The 24,961-nt window shown below is 43.6% G+C and overlaps 1 protein-coding gene across 10 annotated transcripts in view; it reads right to left on the bottom strand.

The window, feature by feature from the left end:
- Positions 1-24,961, bottom strand: part of LOC106588837 (adhesion G protein-coupled receptor B2) — a 512,228-nt gene that overhangs the window by 138,993 nt on the left and 348,274 nt on the right. For all 10 annotated transcript variants that reach the window (XM_045709861.1, XM_045709852.1, XM_045709858.1 and 7 more), the window contains exons 9-14: positions 22,580-22,774; positions 22,237-22,305; positions 18,473-18,581; positions 18,112-18,258; positions 8,408-8,486; positions 6,503-6,605 (exon numbers count right to left, since the gene is read on the bottom strand). In XM_045709861.1, coding sequence (XP_045565817.1) covers positions 6,503-6,605; positions 8,408-8,486; positions 18,112-18,258; positions 18,473-18,581; positions 22,237-22,305; positions 22,580-22,774 — 702 coding nt within the window. The remainder of the gene's footprint in view (positions 1-6,502; positions 6,606-8,407; positions 8,487-18,111; positions 18,259-18,472; positions 18,582-22,236; positions 22,306-22,579; positions 22,775-24,961) is intronic.

Genomic DNA, 24,961 nt, shown 5'->3' with positions numbered 1-24,961 from the left:
AGCATCACATTGGGAGTCCCATAGGGTGGCGTACAATTGGCCCAGAGTCGTCCGGGTTTGGCCGGGGTAGGCCATCATTGTAAATAAGAATTTGTTCTTAACTGACTTGCCTAGTTAAATAAAGGTTCAATTTGAAAAAAAATTCTGGACAGCCAGTGAAAAATGTGCTCCTGCAACAGCTGCATAGTGCAGATCCCAGCCTACGGAATAGAAGTTTGAGGGAGTACCTCCTTTCTAAACTCCTCCTTGGTATTGTGCTCCATACTGTCAAAAACAAGTTTAATTTAAGAAGACCACGAGGGAGGATTTTATTGCTCAATCTAATTTGTTCTGATAAAAAAAAAATCTTCCAAAGGCTTAATGGACACATGCTCAAACTCCCAAACCTTTGATAGAATTCAACAGTTTTGAGATATCAGTGTCACCACAAAAACATAAACAACAGAGGCATATGGCAGACATTTTTCACATGCAAGTAGCACTTTTCGGTAGTGCTCAAAGCATGCCATTACATGAGAGCAGCATTTATTTTTCAACCTGAAGCAATGAGCACAATCAGTCATCCATAACAATAAAATCATAAACAACAGAGTAGGCTAATAAGTCCTTAGATTTGGGTTATGCTCAGGTAAAACAATTTAGCTAATCTATATTTCCAAGACATGTTCTTCAAGATCAAGGGTTAAGGCATATCCCCTGCTCGCCTAGCGTAGTAGTGACTACCGAACAGCACCCTGACTCACCTATTGCTGCTCTTTTGACCCTATGATCACTCAGTTACACAGATGATGCCCCCTGGACTGTTTCAATAACACGGTATCTCATTTTGTTTACCTGTCGGCCCCAGCTTCGAACTCAGGTCCTGTATGTATCTAACTGACCCGCTCTGCCCATTCATTGCCATTTACCCGTTGTTGTCTTAGCTCTCCTGACCAACGCCTGTGATTGCTTTATGCATCTCTCTAATGTCAATATGCCTTGTCTACTGCTAGCTTGGCTAGTTTTTACTGTTTTATTTCACTGTAGAGCCTTCAATCTCGCCCAGAATGCCTTAGATAGCTCTTTCGTCCCACCCCACACACATTCGGAGACCTCACCTGGCTTAACTTGTCCCTCCAGAGATGAAACCTCTTTTATCGTCACTCAACGCCTTGGTTAACCTCCACTGTACTCATATCCTACCATACCCTTGTCTGTACATTATTCCTTGAATATATTCTACCTCACCCAGAAATCTGCTCCTTTATTCTGTCCCCAACACATTAGATGACCAGTTCTTATAGCCTTTAGCCGTTCCCTTATCCTACTCCTCCTCTGACCCTCTGGTGATGTAGAGGTTAACCCAGGCCCTGTAGCCCCTAGTTCCACTCCTATTACCCAGGCGCTATTATTTGTTGACTTCTGTAACCGTAAAAGCCTTGGTTTCATGCATGTTAACATCAGAAGCCTTTCCATCCCCAACTACAACATTTTCCACCAAGATAGAACTGCCAAAGGGATGGAGTTGCAATCTACTGCAGAGAGTTCTGTCATGCTATCCAGGTCTGTGGCCAAACAGTTCGAGTTTCTACTTTTAAAAATCCACCTTTCCAGAAAAAAGTCTCTCACTATTGTCGCTTGTTATAGACCCACCTCAGCCCTCAGCTGTGCCCTGGACACCATATGTGAATTAATTGCCCCCCATTTACCTTCAGAGTTGGTACTGTTAGGTGACCTAAACTGGGATGTGCTTAGCACCCCGGCTGTCCTACAATCTAAGCTAGATGCCCTCAATCTCACACAAATTATCATGGAACCTACCAGGTACAACCCTAAATCCGTAAACAGGGGCGCCCTCATAGATATCATCCTGATCAACCTGCCTTCTAAATACACCTCTGCTGTCTTCAACCAGGATCTCAGAAATCACTGCCTCATTGCCTGCGTCCGTAATGGGTCCGCGGTCAAACAACCACCCCTCATCACTGTCAAGCGCTCTCTAAAACACTTCAGCGAGCAGGCCTTTCTAAATGATCTAGCCCAGGTATACTGGAAGGATATTGACCTCATTCCGTCAGAAGAGGATGCCTGGTTATTCTTTAAAAGTGCTTGCCTCACCATCTTAAATAAGCATGCCCCATTCAAAAAATGTGGAACTAAGAACAAATATAGCCCTTGGTTCACTCCAGACCTGACTGCCCTTGACCAGCACAAAAACATCCTGTGGCATAAAGCATTAGCATCAAATAGCCCCAGCGATATGCAACTTTTCAGAGAAGTTAGGAACACAGGCAGTTAGGAAAGCAAAGGCTAGCTTTTTCAAACAGAAATTTGCATCCTGTAGCACAAACTCCAAAAAGTTCGGGGACACTGTAAAGTCCATGGACAGTAAGAGCACCCAACTGCCCACTGCACTGAGACTAGGAAACACTGTCAACACCGATAAATCTATGATAATCGAGAATTACATTAAAAAAAATTATACGGCTGGCCATGCTTTCCACCTGGCTACCCCTACCCCGGTCAACAGCTCTGCACCCCCCACAGCAACTTGCCCAAGCCTCCCCCATTTCTCCTTCACCCAAATCCAGATAGCTGATATTCTGAGAGAGCTGCAAAATCTGGACCCCTACAAATCAGCTGGGCTAGACAATCTGGACCCTCTCTTTCTAAAATTATCCGCCGCAATTGTTGCAACCCCAATACTAGCCTGTTCAACCTCTCTTTCGTATCGTCTGAGATCCCTAAAGATTGGAAAGTGGCCGCGGTCATTCAGTTGAGAACAAGTTCTCATTTACAACTGTGACCTGGCCAAGATAGACCAAAGCAGTGCGACACAAACAACACAGAGTTACACAAGGGACATTGGCTGGTCCTTGTGACATATTCGTCGCCAAACCCACTGGCTCCAGGTCATCTGTAAGTCTTTGCTAGGTAAAGCTCCGCCTTATCTCGGCTCACTGGTCACCATAGCAACACCCACCCATAGCACGCGCTCCAGCAGGGGTATTTCACTTGTCATCCCCAAAGTCATCCCCTCCTTTGGCCGCCTTTCCTTCCAGTTCTCTGCTGCCAGTGACTGTAACGAATTGCAAAAATCACTGAAGTTGGAGACTTATATCTCCCTCACTAACTTTAAGCGTCAGCTGTCAGAGCAGCTTAACGATCGCTGCAGCTGTACACAGCCCATCTGTAAATAGCCCATCCAACCAACTACCTACCTCATCCCCATATTTGATTTTGTTTTTCTGCTCTTTTGCACACCAGTATTTCTCATTGCACATCCTCATCTGCACATATATCACTCCAGTGTAAATTTCTAAAATGTAATTACTTTGCCACTATTGGACTATTTATTGTCTTACCTCCTTACTTCATTGGCACACACCGGGTAGAGATATTTTCTATTGTGTTATTGACTGTACGTTTATTTATCCCATGTGTAACTCTGTGTTGTTTGTGTCGCACTGCTTTGCTCTATCTTGGCCAGGTCGCAGTTGTAACTGAGAACTTGTTCTCAACTGGCCTACCTGGTTAAATAAAGGTGAAAAAAAAATTAAGTGAATTGGAATGACTGAAAATCTGAAAGACGTTGGTTCTTAATGTAAAGATATAGCCTAATCATATCATTATCTGTAAATGAAAGCAATGGGTTAGAAGAAGCCTACTTAACCAACCCATAAAATAAAATGCAACATCCATTTATGACCAGCTATGTAAACTCTTACATTGATTTATCTTGCAATAGATCTTGTTTAACGGGTAATATTAATTTTTGTCTTCTTCTAATGCCTCTTGAGGGGAAAGTCATCTAAAAATAACTGAAAATAATCAGATTACGCTTCTGAGTTTGGGTAATCCAAAAGTTACGTTATTGAATGGCGCCGGAGGGGATGGCTGCCGTTTTATGGGCTCCTAACCAATTGTGCTAGTTTGTTCGCATTGTTTGTAACTTATTTTGTACATAATGTTGATGCTACTGTCTCTTATGACCAAAAAGAGCTTCTGGATATCAGAACATCGATTTCTCACCTCGAACTGGACAAAGATATTTTTATTAATGAGTCTGACACAAAGGATATAATATTGCGCCCAGACAAGGCCCAAATCCCTGTCACATGAAGAAAATAAGGAAATACAAGGGGCAGAGATCAGGGTGCCTTGTGAGAATTCGTAGGCGAGTGGTTAACTCACCTCTACCATCCGTTCTATTGGCCAACGTGCAATTACTGGAGAATAAACTGGATGAGCTCCGTTCAAGACTATCCTACCAATGGGACATTAAAAACGTTAATATCTTATGTTTCACCGAGTCGTGGCTGAACAACAACACTAGCTAGCACAGACTGGAATATGTTCTGGGATTCATTCAATGGCATTGAGGAGTATACCATCTCAGTCACCGGCATCATCAATAAGTGCATTGACAACGTCGTCCCCACAGTGACCGTACCTACATATCCCAACCAGAAGCCATGGATTACAGGCAACATCCACACCGAGCTAAAGGCTAGAGCTGCCGCTTTCAAGGAGCGGGACTCTAATCCGGAAAATGTATAAGAAATCCCGTAATGCCCACAGACCAACCACCAAACAGTCAAAGGGTCAATACAGGACTAAGATTGAATCCTACTACACGGGCTCTGACACTCGGACAACAAAGTGAATCCCAGCCGTGAGCTGCCCAGTGACGCAAGCCTACCAGAGGCTTAGTCCCCTCCTATACTCCCTGTTCACCCACAGCCTATAGGGAGGAGGTCAGAGACCTGGCAGTGTGGTGCCAGGACAACAACCTATCGATCAACATGAGCAAGACAAAGGAGATGAACGTGGACTACAGGAAAAGGAGGGCCGAACACGCCCCCATTAACATCGACGGGGCTGTAGTGGGCTGTTCGAAGTTCCTTGTTGTCCACATCACCAACAAACTATCATGGTCCAAACACACCAAGAAAGTCATGAAGAGGGCACGACAACACCTTTTCCCCCTCAGGAGACTGGAGATTTGGGATGGGTCCCCAGATCCTCAAAAAGTTATACAGGTACACCATCGATAGCATCCTGTCCAGTTGCATCACCACCTGGTATGGCAACTGCTCGGCATCCGACCGTAACATGGAACCCAAACCGGCTGTACGCATGCGTCATCGTGCATACATTTATTTTGTCCCCCACACCAAACGCGATCACGACACGCAGGTTAAAATATCAAAACAAACTCAACAAATTATATTAATTTGGGGACAGATCGAAAAGCATTAAACATGTATGGCAATTTAGCTAGCTAGCTTGCACATGCTAGCTAATTTGTCCTATTTAGCTAGCTTGCTGTTGCTAGCTAATTTGTCCTGGGATATAAACATTGAGTTGTTATTTTACCTGAAATGCACAAGGTCTTCTACTCCAACAATTAATCCACGCATAAAACGGTCAACCGAATTGTTTCTAGTCATCTCTCCTCCTTCCAGTCTTTTTCATCTTTGAACTTATATAGTGATTGGCATCTAAACTTTCATAGTATTACCACGACAACCGGCAAAACAGTTCGTCTTTCAATCACCCACGTAGGTATAACCAATGAGGAGACGGCACGTGGGTACCTGCTTCTATAAACCAATGAGGAGATGGGAGAGGCAGGACTTGCAGCGCGATCTGCGTCAGAAATAGGAATGACTTCTATTTTACCCCTTGGCAACGCAGACGCTCATTGGCGCGTGTGAGCAGTGTGGGTGCAATAATTGAATAACATAGATTTCTAAATGTATTTTGCAATGCTCGCGCACGTAACGTGTCCTGTCTGGTTAGCATGTAAGGCGCTACAGAGGGTGGTGCGTACAGCCTAGTACATTACTGGGACCATGCTTCCTGCCATCCAGGACCTACAGTATATACTATATATATATATATATACTCAGCGGTGTCAGAGGAAGGGCCAAAAAATTGTCAAAGACCCCAGTCACCCAAGTCATAGATAGTTCTCTCAGCTACCGCACGGCAAGCAGTACCGGAGCAATAAGTCTAGGTCCAAAAGGCCCTTGACAGCTTCTACACCAAAGCCATAAGATTGCTGAAAAATGTATCAAATGGCCACCCAGACTATTTGCATTTGTTTTTACACTGCTGCTACTCACTGTTTATTATCTATGCATAGTCACTTTACAGCTACCTGCATGTACATATTACTTTGACTAACCTGTACCCCCACACAATGAATCGGTACCGGTACCCCCTGTATATAGCCTCATTATTGTAATTTTATTGTGTAACTTTTACTTTAGTTTATTTAGTAAATATTTTCTTAACTATTATCTTAAAACTGCATTGTTGGTTTAGGGCTTGTAAGTAAGCATTTCACTGTAAGGTAATTACCTGTTGTATTCTGCGCATGTGACAAATAACATTCTATTTTATTTTACTGACTACAATTATGGACAGGTAATTACTAATGGATTACATTTAGAAAGTAACCTACCCAACCCTGTCTATGTAGGATTATAACCAGGCTATGTCATGTTATACTTACATTGAGCAGCGGGGACAGCTCCACCACTACCATGGGTTCACTGGGTTTGGGTTCTGGTCGGACCGTCACCGTCAGAATCTTCGAGTTGATCACAGCAGGGGCACTGAAAAAAAGAGAGAGAGAATGGAATGAGTCTGGTTAAAAATCACAAAAGAGCAAGTTTTCAGGGTTGAGTGGGGTGGAAAGGGTAAGGGGGATGTTGTGTGTGTGATCAAGCCTCAATAGTAGGAACATGGTACCCGCCTGACCCCCATGGAGCATTTGATGGCTTCTGAGGGTGCTCTCTTAAAGCTAATGAGACACAGAGCCTTAAACAAACTCACAGTCCTCAACATATTAGCATTCAACAGACGACAGACCCACAACTAGCCCCACGACACTACCATTGGCCTCTACACAGGCCCTAGTCTGCATCTCAAATGGCACCCTATAGGGCCCTGGTCAAAAGTAGTGCTCTACATTGGGAAAAGGGTGCTATTTGGGATGTAGACCCTAGTCAGCCACACATCGACAAGAGCCCTGACCTGGATAATAGCACCAGGACCCTGGAGAAACAACATATGGAGAAAGAGAATGAGAGGAGTGAGAGAGGGGATATACAGAGAGGTAACATTTAGGGAGAAAATAACCAATAGAGAGGGACAGTAGAAATAAAAGGGAGATGGTTCTCTTGTCATTGTTAACCTCTCTTGGGTAGTGGGCAGTATTTTCACATCTGGATGAAAAGCATGCCCAAAGTAAACTGCCTGTTAATCAGGCCCAGAAGCTAGGATATGCATATAATTGGTAGATTTGGATAGAAAAGACTCTAACGTTTCTAAAACTGTTAAAATAATGTCGGTGAGTATAACAGAACTGATATGGCAGGCGAAACCCCGAGGACAAACCATCCCCAAAAAATAAAAATTCAGCCTACCACTATTTTCAATGGCTGTCACTTTTATTATAAGGCGAAGACCTCCCAGATTGCAGTTCCTAGGGCTTCCACTAGATGTCAACAGTCTTTAGAAAGAGTTTCAGACTGTTTTTTTTTCAAATGAGCCAGAAATTGTAGTTTTTCTAGGTGGCTCCCATTTTGGCTGTAGTGTTTCCAAGCGCGTGAATGAGAATGTGTTCTTTGGTATTTTTCTCCGGTAGAGACAATAACGATTCTCCGTCTTAAATTGTATCATTTATTTACGTATTAGGGTACCTAAGGTTTGATTATGAACGTTGTTTGACTTGTTTGGAAAAGTTTATTAGTAACATTTGGGATTAATTTTGTATGCATTTTGATGGAGGGAAACTGGATGGATTATTGACTGAAGTGCGCCAGCTAAACTGAGTTTTTATGGATATAAAGAAGGATATTATCGAACAAAAGGACCATTTGTGATATAACTGGGACCTTTTGGAGTGCCAACAGAAGAAGATCATCAAAGCTAAGGCATTTATTATATGGCTATTTCTGACTTTCGTGTCGCACCTGCCTGGTTGAAATATGTTTTTCATGGTTTTGTATGCGGGGCGCTGTCCTCAGATAATCACATGGTGTGCTTTCGCCGTAAAGCCTTTTTGAAATCTGACACAGCGGCTGGATTAACAAGAAGTTAAGCTTTATTTTGATGTATTACACTTGTGATTTTATGAAAGTTAAAAATGTATAATTCTGTAGTTTGAATTTCGCGCTCTGCAATTGCATCGGATGTTGACCAGGTGGGACGCTACTGTCCATAAGAAGTTAATGGATATCATTACAGCTCTTTCGGACTTAAAGTCTATCATTCGGTAACTAATTTAGCACTAAAGTGCTAAATGAAACGATGAAATGCAGTAGGATGGTAAAAAGTAGTGCCCTATAAAGGGAAAAGGGTGCCATTTGTGATACAGACCTGATGATGGAATTGGAAGAGGAAGAACACTCACTTGGGGGCAGGTAGGATGACTCCTAAGGTCCGATACAGGATGGCGCCGATGACAAAATATGAAGTCTCTTTTTCTGTTTCTGAAAAACACAAACACAATACACATGTAACACTATACACAGCAGAGAACCTGTTGAGGTCGAAAGTTAAAAGTTCACCAACCAGCTGAGAAGAGCTGAGATTCAAAAGATAATGACATTTGGAGGTGTTCAGAAGTGAAATGATAAAAAGCTCTCTTGTGCTGAACTCAAAACTCCATCCAGACTTCGTCCTATCTCCTCATCCCCCATCTCTTCCCCTTTTCAACTCCCTCTTTCCTTCCTCTTTTCAGAACTTTTCTATCATTTTTGTTTGTTCTCTCCCTCCATACCCTTTTCACCTCTTCGTCCCTTTCAATAGGCCAAAGAGTCTCTTGCTTCCTCTGATTTCCCCCTCTCTTTCTCTCCCTTAATCCCTCTCTCCCCAGAGCAGTGTCTCTGAGAGAACAGCTGGCTCCCATAGAGAGGCAGTGTCCCTCTGTAAATGTCACCCTGTCTGGAGGGAGGGATAGAGGGAGGAAGAGGGGAGGGATGAAGGAGGAAGGGAAGGAAGGAAGGAAGGAAGGAAGGAAGGAAGGAAGGAAGGAAGGAAGGAAGGAAGGAAGGAAGGAAGGAAGGAAGGAAGGAAGGAAGGAAGGAAGGAAGGAAGGAAGGAAGGAAGGAAGGAAGGAAGGAAGGAAGGAAGGAAGGAAGGAAGGAAGGAAGGAAGGAAGGAAGGAAGGAGGGAGGGAGGGAGATAGCTCAGTCTGAGAGATGAGTCTCTCCACCTCTTTCTCCCTCCCTGGCCCCTTCAGCTGAGAAGAAGAGCAGAGAGATGGAGAGAGTAGAAAGGAGGATAAAGGATGGAATATGCTCTCATCAAGCACATGGGGTGAGTCATCCAAAATCTAAAAGAGAGAGAGAGAGAGAGAGAGAGAGAGAGAGAGAGAGAGAGAGAGAAGATCAAAGTTGACAATGGAGAGCTGTCACTGTGATGGATCCTAATTGAAGGTTGTGTGCATGAACATGTAGATGAGATGCCCACTGCATTGTGGGTAAAAGCGTCTGGGTGGGAGCGAGGGTTGACAGTCCTACTACACTTGATCAGACCACAAACTCATTACCAGAGACGGATATACATTGCAAATTCTAATTACAAAATACAACTACAAAATACCTTAAAAAACGAATGTATCAAAATAAAATGTAAGATACTTTTGCTATTGTATTTCAAATACAAAAATACATTTGCAAGTTGCCAGCCGAACAGCAATAACATTCTCAGTAATGGTTATAGAAACATCTTACTTGCTATAATTGTGATATGTTGTTGTTTATCTACCTTAGTTTTTTTGTATTTTATTAGGATCCCCATTAGCTGTTGCAAAAGCAGCAGCTACTCTTCCTGGGGTCCACACAAAACATAAAACAGAATTACATAACATAGAACATCAATAGACAAGAACAGCTCAAAGACAGAACTACATAAAAAAATGTAAAGGCACACGTAGTCTACATATCAATCCACACACACAAACTCTCTAGGTCAAATAGGGGAGAGGCATTGTGCCGTGAAGTGTTGCTTTATCTGTTTTTTTATTTATCTGTTTTGTTATTTGAGCAATATGAGATGGAAGGCAGTTCCATACAATTGGGCTCAATGTAATACTGTACGCTTTCTTGAATTTGTTCTGGATTTGGGGACTGTGAAAAGACCCCTGGTGGCATGTGTGGTGGGATAAGTGTGTGTGTCAGAGCTGTGTGTAAGTTGACTATGCAAACAATTTGGGATTTTCAACACATTAACGTTTCTTATAAAAGAAGTGATGCAGTACATCTCTCCTCAACTCTTAGCCAAGAGAGACTGGCATGCATAGTATTTATATCAGCCCTCTGATTACAATTAAGGGCAAAACATGCCACTTTGTTCTGGGCCAGCTGCAGCTTAACTAGGTCTTTCCTTGCAGCACTCGACCACACGACTGGACAATAATCAAGATTAGACAAAACTACAGCCTGCAGCTAGGCCACTCCAGGACCTTAATGCGCTTTTTCTTGAGCCATTACTTTGTTGCCTTGGCCGTGTGTTTTGGGTCATTGTCATGCTGGAATACCCATCCACGACCCATTTTCAATGCCCTGGCTGAGGGAAGGAGGTTCTCACCCAAGATTTGATGGTACATGGCCCCGTCCATCGTCCCTTTAATGCGGTGAAGTTGTCCTGTCCCCTTAGCAGAAAAACACCCCCAAAGCATAATGTTTCCACCTCCATGTTTGACGGTGGGGATGGTGTTCTGGGGTTATAGGCAGCATTCCTCCTCCTCCAAACACGGCGAGTTGAGTTGATGCCAAAGAGCTCCATTTTGGTCTCATCTGACCACAACACTATCACCCTGTTGTCCTCTGAGTCATTCAGATGTTCATTGGCAAACTTCAGACGGGCATGTATATGTGCTTTCTTGAGCAGGGGGACCTTGCGGGCGCTGCAGGATTTCAGTCCTTCACGGCGTAGTGTGTTACCAATTGTTTTCTTGGTGACTATGGTCCCAGCTGCCTTGAGATCATTGACAAGATCCTCCCGTGTAGTTCTGGGCTGATTCCTCACCGTTCTCATGATCATTGCAACTCCACGAGGTGAGATCTTGCATGGAGCCCAAGGCCGAGGGAGATTGACAGTTCTTTTGTGTTTCTTCCATTTGCGAATAATCGCACCAACTGTTGTCACCTTCTCACCAAGCTGCTTGGCGATGGTCTTGTAGCCCATTCCAGCCTTGTGTAGGTCTACAATCTTGTCCCTGACATCCTTGGAGAGCTATTTGGTCTTGGCCATTTGTAAGTCGCTCTGGATAAGAGCGTCTGCTAAATTACTTAAATGTAAATGTAAATGTAAATGTAAATGGCCATGGTGGAGAGTTTGGAATGTGATTGATTGATTGCGTCTGTGGACAGGTGTCTTTTATACAGGTAACAAACTGAGATTAGGAGCACTCCCTTTAAGTATGTGCCCCTAATCTCAGCTCGTTACCTGTATAAAAGACAACTGAGAGCCAGAAATCTTTCTGATTGAGAGGGGGTCAAATACTTATTTCCCTCATTAAAATGCAAATCAATTTATAACATTTTTGACATGTGTTTTTCTGGATTTTTTTGGTTGTTAGATATTCTGTCTCTCACTGTTCAAATAAACAAACCATTCAAATTATAGACTGATCATTTCTTTGTCAGTGGGCAAACGTACAAAATCAGCAGGGGATCAAATACTTTTTTCCCTCTGTCTATGTGAAAATGAACAACTGCAAAGCACATTGGGTATTGTCATAGGCCTTGTTTCGGGGCGGAGCTCATTAGAGTAATACTTTTTACATCTACATCTACATTTAGGTTACTTAGCAGACACTTATCACACCATAGTGCCATCACACTTTTGATACCAATGTAGGGTGAAAGGGGGCTACAAAACTGTGAACCGCAGTAGCAATACAAGGATATAACATTCACAAAAGAGACCGGAATGCCAATGGGGGAGGTGTTGCTGTATACCAAGGTGTTTACAAACCCTACAGGAACTACAGTATATCATCCAAATGTACTGATCACATTTTTACAGGAACTGTAGAACTTTGTTCTAAGGCTGTATTCATAACCATTGGATGCAGTGATCACACTATACTGTAATGGCTACAACCTGGAAAGCCAAGGTTCTAAAAGCTGGGCCTAAAATAGTGTATAAGAAATCATACAAAAGATTTTGCTGTGACTCTTACGTGGATGATGTTAAACATATTTGTCTGATGTGATTCATAAGGACCATCCAGACACTGCTCTTGCTTTTTTTTTTCTTTTTCTTCCAATTATTTCTGAACATGCACCTGTTAAGAAACGGATTGTAAGAACTATTAAGGATCCATGGATTGATGAGGAATTGAAAAACTGTATGGTTGAAAGAGATGGGCAAAAGGAGTGGCTAATAAGTCTGGCTGCACATCTGACTAACTGAATTACTGCAAATTGAGAAATGATGTGACTAAATTCAACAAAAAGAAGAAGAAAATGTACCAGGAAGCCAAGATCAATGGGAAAAACTACTTTGGAGTACTTTAAATGAAATTATGGGCAGAAAGACAAATTCTACTCCTTCTTGAACGAAGCAGATGTATAATTCATCACAATACCATTTGATGATGCCAATTATTTTTATGATTACTTCCTTGGCAAAGTGGGCAAAGTTAGGCAGGAAATGCCAACAATGAACAGTGAGCCATTGCATTCATGCAACAACCAAAAAAGCATTCTAATTTAGAATGTTGTTATTATTGTTATCGATCAATAATGGCAAACCTCTTGGCATTGAGAATTTAGATTGGATAGCTACTGAGGATGGTAGCTGACTCTATAGCAACTCCTATCTGTCATATTTTTAATCTGAGCCTAGAGGAAAGTGTTTGTCCTCAGGCCAAAGTCATTCCGCTGTCACATCCTGACCCTTGTAAGAGGTCATTTTCCATAGTAGTGTGGTCAGGGTGTGACAGGTGGGTGTTTTGGGTGGTTTTGGTTTTCTCTTTCTATGTGGGGTTTTCTAGATTTCTATGTTTTGGCCAGGTATGGTTTCCAATCAGAGGCAGCTGGAAGCCATACTTAGGCAGCCTGTTTTTCATGTGTGGATGTGGGTAGTTGTTTTCCGTTTTGTCAAGTGTACCTTACGGAACTGTTGTCGGTCATTTGTTGTTTTGTTGAAGTGTTTTTTTCATTAAAGAAAAGAATGAGCACTATACACGCTGCGCCTTGGTCTCCTTTAGACGACCCTTGTTACATCCGCTACCCAAGAATGGTAAAGAGGCCTTTACTGGTTCTAACAGCCAACCTATCAGCTGCTGCCAGCTCTTAGCAAACTGTTGTAAAAAATGTTGTTTGACCAAATACAATCCAGTTTCCCTGTAAACAAATGAACAGAGTTTCAGCATACTTATAGAGAAGCGCATTCATCTCAACACTGACACAAAACTCCACAAAGCAAGTCCTGCGGGCTCTAGTTTTATCTTATCTTGTTTATTGTCTAGTCACATGGTCAAGTGCTGCAAAGAAGGACCTAGTTAAGCTGCAGCTGGCCCAGAACACAGTGGCACATTTTTCTCTTCATTGTAACCAAAGGGTGAATATCAATACTATGTATGCTAGTCTCTCTTGGCTAAGAGTTGAGGCAAGACTGACTGCATCACTTCTTGTTTTTGTAAGAAACATTAATGTGCTGGAAATTCCAAATTGTTTGCATAGTCAACTCATACACAGCACTGACACACACACTTACCAGACCAGACATGCCACCAAGGGTCTTTTCACAGTCCCCAGGGTCTAGAAAAAATTGAAGTTAACATACAATATTATATAGAGCCATAATTGCATGGAACTCCCTTCCATCTCATATAACTCAAGTTAACTGCAAACCTGGTTTCAAAAAACAAATAAAGCAACACCTCACGGCCCAACGTCTCCCCCTGTGACCTACTTTTTGTCGTATGTACTGACAAGTATGTGTAACCAATAGATACACACACATACACAGAACAAGAGAGACGAAAATATGTAAATAAAACACGTATTTTAAATACATGTAACAGAAATAGTGCCCATCTATGCTCATTACAGACAACCTGATTGAGACCAGGAGACCATTTTGTCGCACAAACTTTAATAAATACATTTTCCACAAACAGAATGTGGTCACCCCGTTCTTGTTAAAGCGTTTAAATCGGTGTCGGCTAACCGTTAGCCGCTAACTGAAATGGGAAATCACTAAAAGTGATCTTGAGACGGGCATCTGTATTAAATGAAAGGATATCCAGATTGAGATAAAGCACCAAGCATCCATGAAAGCCAGTTAAATCTAAAGATATGGCCGACATGCGATTGAGATCCATTGCAGCTGTAAGTTAAGTGTAAGTCAAGGGTCAACTGTTGCATGGGTTGTGTTATGTGTAGAAATGAATAAACCATGTTATGTATCCATTTCTTTATTACACCCTGAACTTCTGGGCTGTCATTGGATCATTATCTTTTATGAGGTTGAATGTGTGTGTGTGTGTGTGTACTGTATGTGTGAGTGTGAGCTAGTACACGGCTCTATGTGGTTATCTGTATGTATATGTGTGTCTTAGCCTCTCTATATATCTAGGTCAGTGTCATCCTATGGATCAGTGAACAAGGCTGGTCTTGGGCTGTGGAGCAAGTCATGAGCCTATCATAGGCCAGTGTGTGTGTGTGCGTGTGTGCGTGAGTGATTGTGCGTGTGTGTGCATGCATGTGTGTGCATATGTGTGTGTGTGCATGTGTCCGCACTTGCACTCTGTCTGTGCTACAGCAAGTCTTGAGCTATTGAGCCTATCAGTGGGACAGTCTGTGGGAGAATGGCTTTGATAACAGGTGTAATGACCAAACACGTTGATAAACATCCGAGCACTGGTCACAATGAGCTCTCTGCATGGCCACTCTGACCTCTCATCAGCAGCGTCATTCTCTTGCCATCACCCTGACTATACAGGATGAGACAGAGGGAGAGAAAGGCCCTGTCAGAGAGGGGGGAGGCAGAGAGAGATAGAGAAAGTGATAGAGATAGAGAAAGGGAAGGAGAGAGAGATATAGATGGTGAGAGGGGAAGACAAATAGAGAGAGATGGAGAGTGAAAGAGCAAGCGGGTGAGAGAGAGAGAGAGAGAGAGGAGCTGTGTCCTCAGAGCCAGACAGAGACCCCAGACACTGCTGACACCATTGTAACCTTTCATGGTGATGGCAAGAGGCACACATGAAGTCAGTGTGTGCATGTGTGTGTGTGCGTGTGTGTGTGCGTGTAATTTCCTGTGGGGCCTTTGTTATTCTGAGGGGGCAGAGGTCAGGATCAGAAACAGAGATATACTCATCTCTTTCTCTATCTCTCTATTTATCTGTCTCTATCCACTTTTACCCCAATTCCTCCCCCAAATCTTTGCTTTCCCCCTGTGTCTACAGGGAATACCATCGATCACCACATTCTTTTGGAGAGATTGGAAACCCAAATTGGTCTACACGGACAAGTTCTGGCCTGGTTTAGATCTTATCTGTCGGAAAGATATCAGTTTGTCTCTGTGGATGGTTTGTCCTCTGACAAATCAACTGTACATTTCAGTGTTCCTCAAGGTTCCGTTTTAGGACCTCTATTGTTTTCACTATATATTTTACCTCTTGGTGACGTCATTCGGAAACATAATGTTAACTGCTATGGGGATGATACACAGCTGTACATTTCGATGAAACATGGTGAAGCCTGTGTTTCAGACATAAGGAAGTGGATGGCTGCAAATGTTTTACTTTTAAACTCGGACAAAACAGAGATGCTAGTTCTAGGTCCCAAGAAGCAAAAAGATCTTCTGTTGGATCTGACAATCCATCTTGATGGTTGTACTGTCGTCTCAAACAAAACTGTAAAGGACCTCGGCGTTACTCTGGACCCTGATCTCTCTTTTGACGAACATATCAAGACTGTTTCAAGGACAGCTTTTTTCCATCTACGTAACATTGCAAAAATCTGAAACTTTCTGTCCAAAAATGATGCAGAAAAATGAATCCATGCTTTTGTCACTTCTAGGTTAGACTACTGCAATGCTCTCCTTTCTACCCGGATAAAGCTCTAAATAAACTCTACCCGGATAAAGCACTAAATAAACTTCAGTTAGTGCTAAACACAGCTGCTAGAATCTTGACAAGAAGCAAAATGTTTGATCATGTTACTCCAGTGCTAGCCTCCCTACACTGGCTTCCTGTTAAGGCTAGGGCTGATTTCAAGTTTTTACTGCTAACCTACAAAGCATTACATGGGCTTGCTCCTACCTATCTCTCCGATATGGTCCTGCCGTACCTACACATATGCTACGGTCACAAGACGCAGGCCACCTTATTGTATCTAGAACTTCTAACCAAACATCTGGAGGCAGGGCTTTATCCTATAGAGCTCCATTTTTATGGAATGGTCTGCCTATCTATGTGAGAGACGCAGACTCAGTCTCGACCTTTAAGTCTTTATTGAAGACTCATCTCTTCAGTAGGTCCTATGATTGCGTGTAGTCTGGCCCAGGGGTGTGAAGGTGAACGGAAAGGCACTGTAGCGACGAACCACCCTTGCTGTCTCTGCCTGGCCGGTTCCCCTGTCTCCACTGGGATTCTCTGCCTCTAACCCTATTACGGGGGCTGAGTCACTGGCTTACTGGTGCTCTTCCATGCCATCCCTGGGAGGGGTGCGTCACTTGAGTAGGTTGAGTCTCTGACGTGATCTTCCTGTCCGGGTTGGCGCCCCCCTCGGGTTCGTGCCGTGGGGGAGATTTTCGTGGGCTATACTCGGACTTGTCTCAGGGTAGTATGTTGGTGGTTGAAGATATTCCTCTAGTGGTGTGGGGGCTGTGCTTTGGCAAAGTGGGTTGAGTTATATCCTGCCTGGTTGGCCCTGTCCGGGCGTATAGTCGGATGGGACCACAGTGTCTCCCGACCCCTCCTGTCTCAGCCTCCAGTAATTATGCTGCAATAGTTTATGTGTCGGGGGGCTAGGGTCAGTCTGTTATATCTGGAGTATTTCTCCTGTCTTATCCGGTGTCCTGTGTGAATTTAAGTATGCTCCCTCTAATTCTCTCTATCTCTTTCTCTTTCTCTCGGAGGACCTGATCCCTAGGACCATGCCTTAGGACGCCTGATGGCTCCTTGCTGTCCCCAGTCCACCTGGTCATGCTGCTGCTCCAGTTTCAACTGTTCTGCCTGCGGCTATGGAACCCTGACCTGTTCACCAGGCGTGCTACCTTGTCCCGGACCTGCTGTTTTCGACTCTCTCTCTACCACACCTGCTGTCTCTAACACAGATAATTTAGCTGAAGGCTACATGCACAGCACTCTGTTTTAAGCTGGGTGCAGCACCTGTTAAACTCTGTAATACCCCTCAAAACACAGGGATGTCAATTCGCACAGGATATGTATTATCAGAGGCCCTTGGAGTTTCCTGAAAAGCAGAATGTTTTTAGGGCTGGGATAATATCCTTCCCACCAAGAAAAAATGATTGACATGGCCTCTGATAATACATATCCTGTGCGAATTGACATCCCTGTGTTTTGAGGGGTATTACAAAGTTTAACAGGTGCTGCACCCAGTTTGCTTAAAACAGAGTGCTGTGCATGTAGCCTTCAGATAAATGATCTGTGTTGTCATATATCAACTTTCCCAGTGTCTACTTCTCTTTTAAAATATTAAGCGGATGATATTCTGCCAAGGAATTGATAAATCGATAAATATGTCAGTTAATTCAATGATCTGGAAACAGTTAATTGTTCTTACTGCCTTTTCTGAATTGAAAACCATTTGGATGGGATTAATATTACGAATGAGCTGACCTTAATCCAGTCCTTAGGTTTAGGACAACCTGTATTACTCTTCACACACCTTGTGAGGACATCTTGACGTAAGTGTGGTGAGGTCAGGGAGAGTCTTCAGATGATTTTTGAAGACACATTTCATTATGAGGAGTGTGATTATGAGGATGAAGATGATGATGAAGACGCCGGCAACAACGACGATGATGACAATGTAGACGACATCACTGAAGCTGCTGATGATGGCGATGTTGATGATGGCAATAATTCTGATGAGGACGACGATGATGATGAAGATCATGATCTCTCACCATCGGAGGTGAGGGTGAAGACTTCTTTGGGGATGTAGAGTTTGTCTTCAGCGGATCGAGCCCAGTCCTTCATGCCCCTCCTACCCTTCATGGGGAAGTTGATGTCACTGGACACCGCTGTCACGGGCTCTCGCTGTATCGTTATCACTATGGAGACAAAACATATAGTTATCGCTATGGAGACAAAACATATAGTTATCCTTATGGAGACAAATACAAAACATGAGTTGACGTCCAACCAAAATAGGTAGAGATGTGCTGACTAAAGGAAAGGCAAATAATGAGAGAAAATAATAAAGAATTTAGTTATTAATTTAGTTATTTTGCAACCCTACCTGTGTGTGTTAAACTGACTACTCACTGAGGTTGTTGGTGACCACCAGGAAACTCTGGAAAGGTTTCTGATCATCTCCTATTAGATGGATGAAGTCCTCCAATATACGCATAAGATGGGCCGCACCAGGAGAAACCTGGGAAGGGGGAGAGAAGAAGGGAGGGAGGGAGAGAAAGATGATAGAAGGGAGAGAAAGAGGGCGGGAGAGAGAAGGGGAGAGGGAGGGAGAGAGATAGAAAGAGAGAAGGGGGAGGGAGCGAGAGAGATAGAGAGAGAAGGGAGGAGGGTGAGAGAAGGAAGAGTGTTAGAGTGACAGAGAGAGAACAATATCATGAAATCGACTTTCTTTCATAAACAAATATTGAATGATACACTCTCATTTATGTATTTTGCTCTCTCTCATTTAATGCACCAAGCTAAGTATCTCTTCTGTTCTTGTTAAGTTCATGTTACCTCAAGGAAGTGTCACAAGAAAGAATCACCAATAACCCCACAGCCATTACCACCCAGAGCCTGCATCCTCCCAACCCATTACAACAGTCATTGGCTTGATCCTCTATCCAACCAACCCATTACAACAGTCATTGGCTTGCTCGTACTCGTTAGCCCTGTATGCTAAGTGCAGCTAATTAGCAGACATTGGATATAATGCCTTTTAGTGTACGTTGTTGGATTCGACATTTTGAACATTGAGATATAAATAAATGATAGAGAAGAAGCATAGAATAAGAAGTGAAAGAGACTAGGTTTTATGTCAGAAGTAAATGGTTCTCTGTAGGAAGACAGATTAGCTTTGGAATGTGTTGGGTGGAAGGGAGGAGAGCAACGTGTTGAGATAGAGGAGACAGATGGACATCTGTGGATTAGTGGAAGGAGGGGTTGAGGTCAGGAGGTGAGGACAGGTGAGGCTGCATCTCAAATGGCTCAGTATTTCCTATATAGAGCACCACTATTAACCATAGCTCTATAGGCCCACAGAAGTACCCTACGCCTTGATCTCTTCCTTCCCTCTCTCTCCAGATGAAATCCTGTGAGGTCTGGCCGCCTGACAACCTGCCCGCTCGACCCCACCCCCTCCTCCCTTCTCCAGACCATCTCTTGACCAGACTCATCCCTGACCACTGGCTGAATCCTCTCGACTTCAAAATGGCCCAAGTTGATCCGCTCCTCAAGAAACCAACACTCGACTCATCTGACATCAAAAACTATAGACCTGTTGATAACTTCACTTTTTCGCTACCTCTCTCAGAACGATCTTCTTGACCCTAACCAGTCAGCCTTCAAGATGGGTCACTCAACTGAGACTGCTCTTCTCTGTGTCACGGAGGCACTCCGCACTGCCAAAGCTGACTCTCTCTCCTTTGTTCTCATCCTCTTAGATCTATCCTCTGCCTTTGACACCGTGAACCATCAGATCCTCCTCTCCACCCTCTCAGGGCTGGCCGTCTTAGGCTCTGCACACATTTGGATTGTATCCTACCTGGCAAGCTGCTCCTACCAGATGACGTGGAGAGGATCTGTATCTGCACCACATACTCTTACTACTGGTGTCCCCTTGGGCTCGGTTCTAGACCCTCTTCTCTCTATACACCAAGTCACTCGGGTCCGTGATATCCTCACATGGTCTCTCCTATCATTGCTATGCGGATGACACTAAACTACTTTTCTCCATCTCCCTTCTGACACCCAGGTGGTGACACACATCTCTGCGTGTCTGGCAAATATCTTAACTTGAATGTTGGCCCACCTCCTCAAACTCAGCCTGGACAACACGTAACTGCTCTTCCTCCCAGAGAAGGCCTGCCCGCTCAAAGACCTCTCCATCACGGTTGACATCTCCACAGTGTCCCCCTCCCAGAGTGCAAAGAACCTTGGCATAACCCTTGACAACACACTGTTTTTCTCTGCAAACATCAAAGCAGTGACCCGCTCCTGCAGGTTCATGCTCTACAACATCCGTAGAGTAAGACCCTACCTCACACAGGAAGCAGTGCAGGTCCTAATCCAGGCACTTGCTCTCCTGTCTATACTATTGCAACTCGCTATTGGCTGGGCTCCCCGCTTGTGGCATCAAACCCCTGCGACTTATCCAGAATGCAGCAGTCAGCCTGGTTTTCAAAGTTTTATCATGTCAGCCCACTCCTCTGCACACTCCACTGGCTTCCAGTTGAAGCTCGTATCCACTACAAGACCATGGTACTTACCCACGGAACTGCCCCTCCCTACCTTCAGGCTATGCTCAAACCCTACACCCTAACCCGAGCACTCCGTTCTGCCACCTCAGGTCTCTAGGCCCTCCCACAAAATAATACACTTAACCAGCACTTGCACTTGACTCCCCCCACACCCACCCCAACCCCTCACCCACCCCCACCCTCACCCCACCCCACCCCACCCCCCCTTCTAGCTCTGACTCTACTGACAGCTATGTTTTTGAGGGAAAATGTACTTTATATGCCTGTGATATGTGGTTGTCCCACCTACAGTAGCTATTTTAAGATGAATGCTCTGACTGTATGTCACTCTGGATAAGAGCGTGTGCTAAATTACAAAAAGTCAAATGGTGAACAATAGTGCACTGCATAGGGAGTAGGGTGCCATTTGAGACAAAGCCTATGTTATTGGTAACACATAGTCAAGTACGTTTATCACTTGATTGTTCTGCAGTGGCTTGCTTAGAGCATATCATCTCATTTGATGGTTAAAACATCATAACCTAATTATTGCGTTCATATTTCAATGCTGTGCTCTCACTCTTTCCACATGTACATGTTATTCATTTAGCAGACGCTCTTATCCAGAGCATCTTAGTCAGTGCATTGAACTAAGGTAGGTGAGAACTAAAACCTTCTTCAAAAAAGCTGCTATCTCTGTCTGTGTGTTTGTGTGTGTGCTGATGTTGTGTGTTCATGTTATTATAATTGTTATGTGTGTTAAGATAATATACACTGTGTATTACACATTAGGAACACGTGCATTTTCCATGACAGACTGACCAGGTGAATGCAGGTGAAATCTATGATCCCTTATTGATGTCACCTGTTAACACTTAAATCAGTATAGATGAAGGGAAGGAGACAGGTTAAAGAAGGATTTTTAAGCCTTGAGACAATTGAGACATGAATTGAGTAAGTGTGCCATTCAGAGGTTGAATGGGTAAGACAAAAGATTGAAGTGTCTTTGAATGGGGTATGGTAGTGTATGCCTGGCGCACCAGTTTAAGTGTGTCAAGAACTGCAACGCTGCTGGGTTTTTCACAGTAAATAGTTTCCCGTGTGTATCAAGAATGGTCCACCACACAAAATACATCCAGCAAACTTGACAACTATGGGAAGCATTGGAGTCAACGTGGGCCAGCATCCCACCTTGTAGAGTCCATGCCCTGACGAATTGAGGCTGTTCTGAGGGCAAATCGGGGTGCAACTCAATATTAGGAAGGTGTTCCTAATGTTTTTCACACTCAGTGTATGTTTGGGGTATTATCTCCAGTGTTTACGCATTATTGTTTACTGACTACAGATGGCAAATAAACCCAGCCTGACTCAAGGGCATGGAGGAGGGGGTCATATGCATTGTTTATTAACAACAAAATATGGGCACACACACACACACACACACAGTATGGGGTATGATCCATCCTGAATGGTTAACAGGTGTGTTTTTACGACTCTTCTCACAATGACATAAACACTGCAATCAAATTCATCCAACCGTGACAGAGCCAGACACTCTGACAGGGACGCACACACACACACACGCACACACACTAAAACAACAGTTTAAAAGCCTACCTGGTGAGCGTCTTCCCATTTCTCTAGGTTTTCCATGTCCAACATATAGCTGACTACCTGGAAGAATTTCTGAGGAGAGAGACGAAGAGGAGGGTTGAATTGTAGGGGAGCTGAGGTGTGTGATTGTGCATGCAACATGTAGGGATGTGTTTGTTTTGTTTATGTCTGTTACTTCCTGTAAGTGTGTATAGAGCCCACTTCACCCACCAGCACAATGTGTGTGTGCATGTGTGTCCTCCCCACCCATCTGCATGTCATCGGGAGCTCGGATGTCGGTTGCTCTCTTGAAGGTTTGTGTTTATGTGTGTGTATGTCGGTGTGTATGTACACCCACCCCACCCACCTGCGCGTCGTCGGGTACTGGGATGTAGGTTGCTCTCTTGAAGGTGTCCGTCACATTTCGGAGAATCTCCGTGGAGAACAGGAGGTCACCGCTGTAATAGCTCCTCCTCTGTAAGAGCTCCAGGAGATTCCTCACGACCTGAGACATGCCCTCTCCAGCCAAGGTCCTCTGACCCTTCGCAAGATGCTCTCGCAACTGGAGACAGCAGGGGAGGACGAGAGGAGGGAGAGAAACACAGGTTAGAGACTGATGGGAGAGGGAGGTGGGGGCAGGGGGAGAGAGGACAGAAAGAGAGAGAGAGAGAGAGAGAGAGAGAGAGAGAGAGAGAGAGAGAGAGAGAGAGAGAGAGTCTCTTGTATAAACAGAATGCCAGAGAATTAAAATGTATGTACTCACTACTGTAAGTCGCTCTGGATAAGGGCATTTGATAAATGACAAAAATATAACATGTAAAAGAGAGAGAGAGAAAGAGAAATGGAGGCGAAGTAGAGAGTAGAGAAAGATCTGAGACCTCTGATCAATACAATAGTTAAAACTTGCTCCTATATTTTTGCTTGTGGTGAGCAGATCTTGTAGGTAGGTATGTAGATAGTGAATTACATGAATGACCAGCATCTTGGTCAAGTACCTAATCCTCAGCCTTTCTCTTTATTAAGGACTTGTGCAGACATAAATGCACTGGATAGATATCGGTTGCTAATTGTATTTCACAATGCTGCATGGCACTTTGACTGACTGTTATCCACACACACACACACACACACACACACACACACACACACACACACACACACACACACACACACACACACACACACACACACACACACACACACACACAACGCTAATCCTCAGTCACAACAGCAATCAAACCTAATGAACCAAATCCCCATGCTAATGAAAGGTTAGCAGTTAGCACAGCCCTAGGCTAAGAGTGAAATCAACCAATCACAGCACATCTTATCACCCCCTACCCCTGCTGGCTTCCATTATTGCCACGGAGACAGGAGGTCAGAGGTCACGCAGCAGGAAGTCAGCCAATGATTAACCAACGCATGAATTAATCAATGGATAAATGGAATACCTCATTAAAGAGAGAGAGTGGTGACAATGTGACAATGCCACTCATTTTCATAGAAAGTTAATCAGGGCCAGTATTTATAAACCATCTCCGAGTAGGAGTGCTGATCTAGGATCAGGTCCCACCTGTTCATGTAATCTTATTCATTATTATTTAAACGGCAAAACTGATCCTATAAGCACTCCTACTCAAGAAACTTTATGAATACAATCCCACGTCTATTATTGCGTAAACTAGTAGGATGCGGGCAGACAAATCATTAATTTATTTCTGTTGCTGGGCCAGGTCAGTCTTTGAGAACAAATTGTATATTAATGATCTGTTTTGCTGTTGAGTTTATTCATGCTGCAGGCTAGGCTAGAAGAGGTAGGATGTCCAGAGTTTGGAAATAGCCACAGAAATAATGGCTACATAAGGTACATGTACATTTCAGATGATGTCACGTCCTGACCAGTAAAGGGGTCATTTTGTTATTGTAGTTGGTCAGGACGTGGCAGGGGTGTGTTTGTTTAGTGTGTTTCGGGGTTTTTGGTTTATGCTCTATGTTTTCTATTTCTATGTGGGTTTTCTAGTTAGTCTATTTCTATGTTAGTTTTGGGAACGACCTCCAATTAGAAGCAGCTGGTTGTCGTTGCTTCTAATTGGAGGCCATATTTAAGTGGGTTTATTTTCTCTTGTGTTTGTGGGTGGTTGTCTCCGTGTATTGTCAGTGTACCTTACAGGACTGTTTTTGTCGTGCTTTTGTTCAGTGTTCATTTTTTCTTTAATAAATCAAGAAGATGTTTCACATACCCACTGCAGTTTGGTCCGATCATTAAGACGACTATGACAGATGGCTTAGAAATATATCGGTGACTTTCAGACAATCCTCCACTGTCTTAACAGAAGGTACAGTAAAACGCTGATTCTCAAATAACTGCCTGTCCCTTTTAATAGCCGGGCAACGGCACACATTTCAGAAAATAAACCCCTGTTTCAAACAAAGGCTGGGTCTAAATAAATTATTTATGAGGTTACCATGAATTACCATGAATTGTTTGAGGTTTAATGTTTGATTTGTTGCATGAAGTAATTCACTAATGATTTGAAGAAACGATGGCAATCATCTGTTTTTATCACCAGTAAGAAACTGACCACCATTGGCTGCTAACAGTTGAGGCCTGCTAGCTAACTGGCAAGCACAAAAACAGTCAACAACTTCGGGAGTAGAGACCCCTAGAAATCGTCCGATCGCCCTTTAGTGGCGAAAGTAAAAACTGCTGAAAATGCAGACAAAGATGAGAATACTTATTCTGTCAAGG

Source organism: Salmo salar, chromosome ssa27 (assembly GCF_905237065.1).
Source record: "Salmo salar chromosome ssa27, Ssal_v3.1, whole genome shotgun sequence".
Classification (NCBI taxonomy): domain Eukaryota; kingdom Metazoa; phylum Chordata; class Actinopteri; order Salmoniformes; family Salmonidae; genus Salmo; species Salmo salar.
This window is presented reverse-complemented; position numbering and strand designations above follow the sequence as displayed.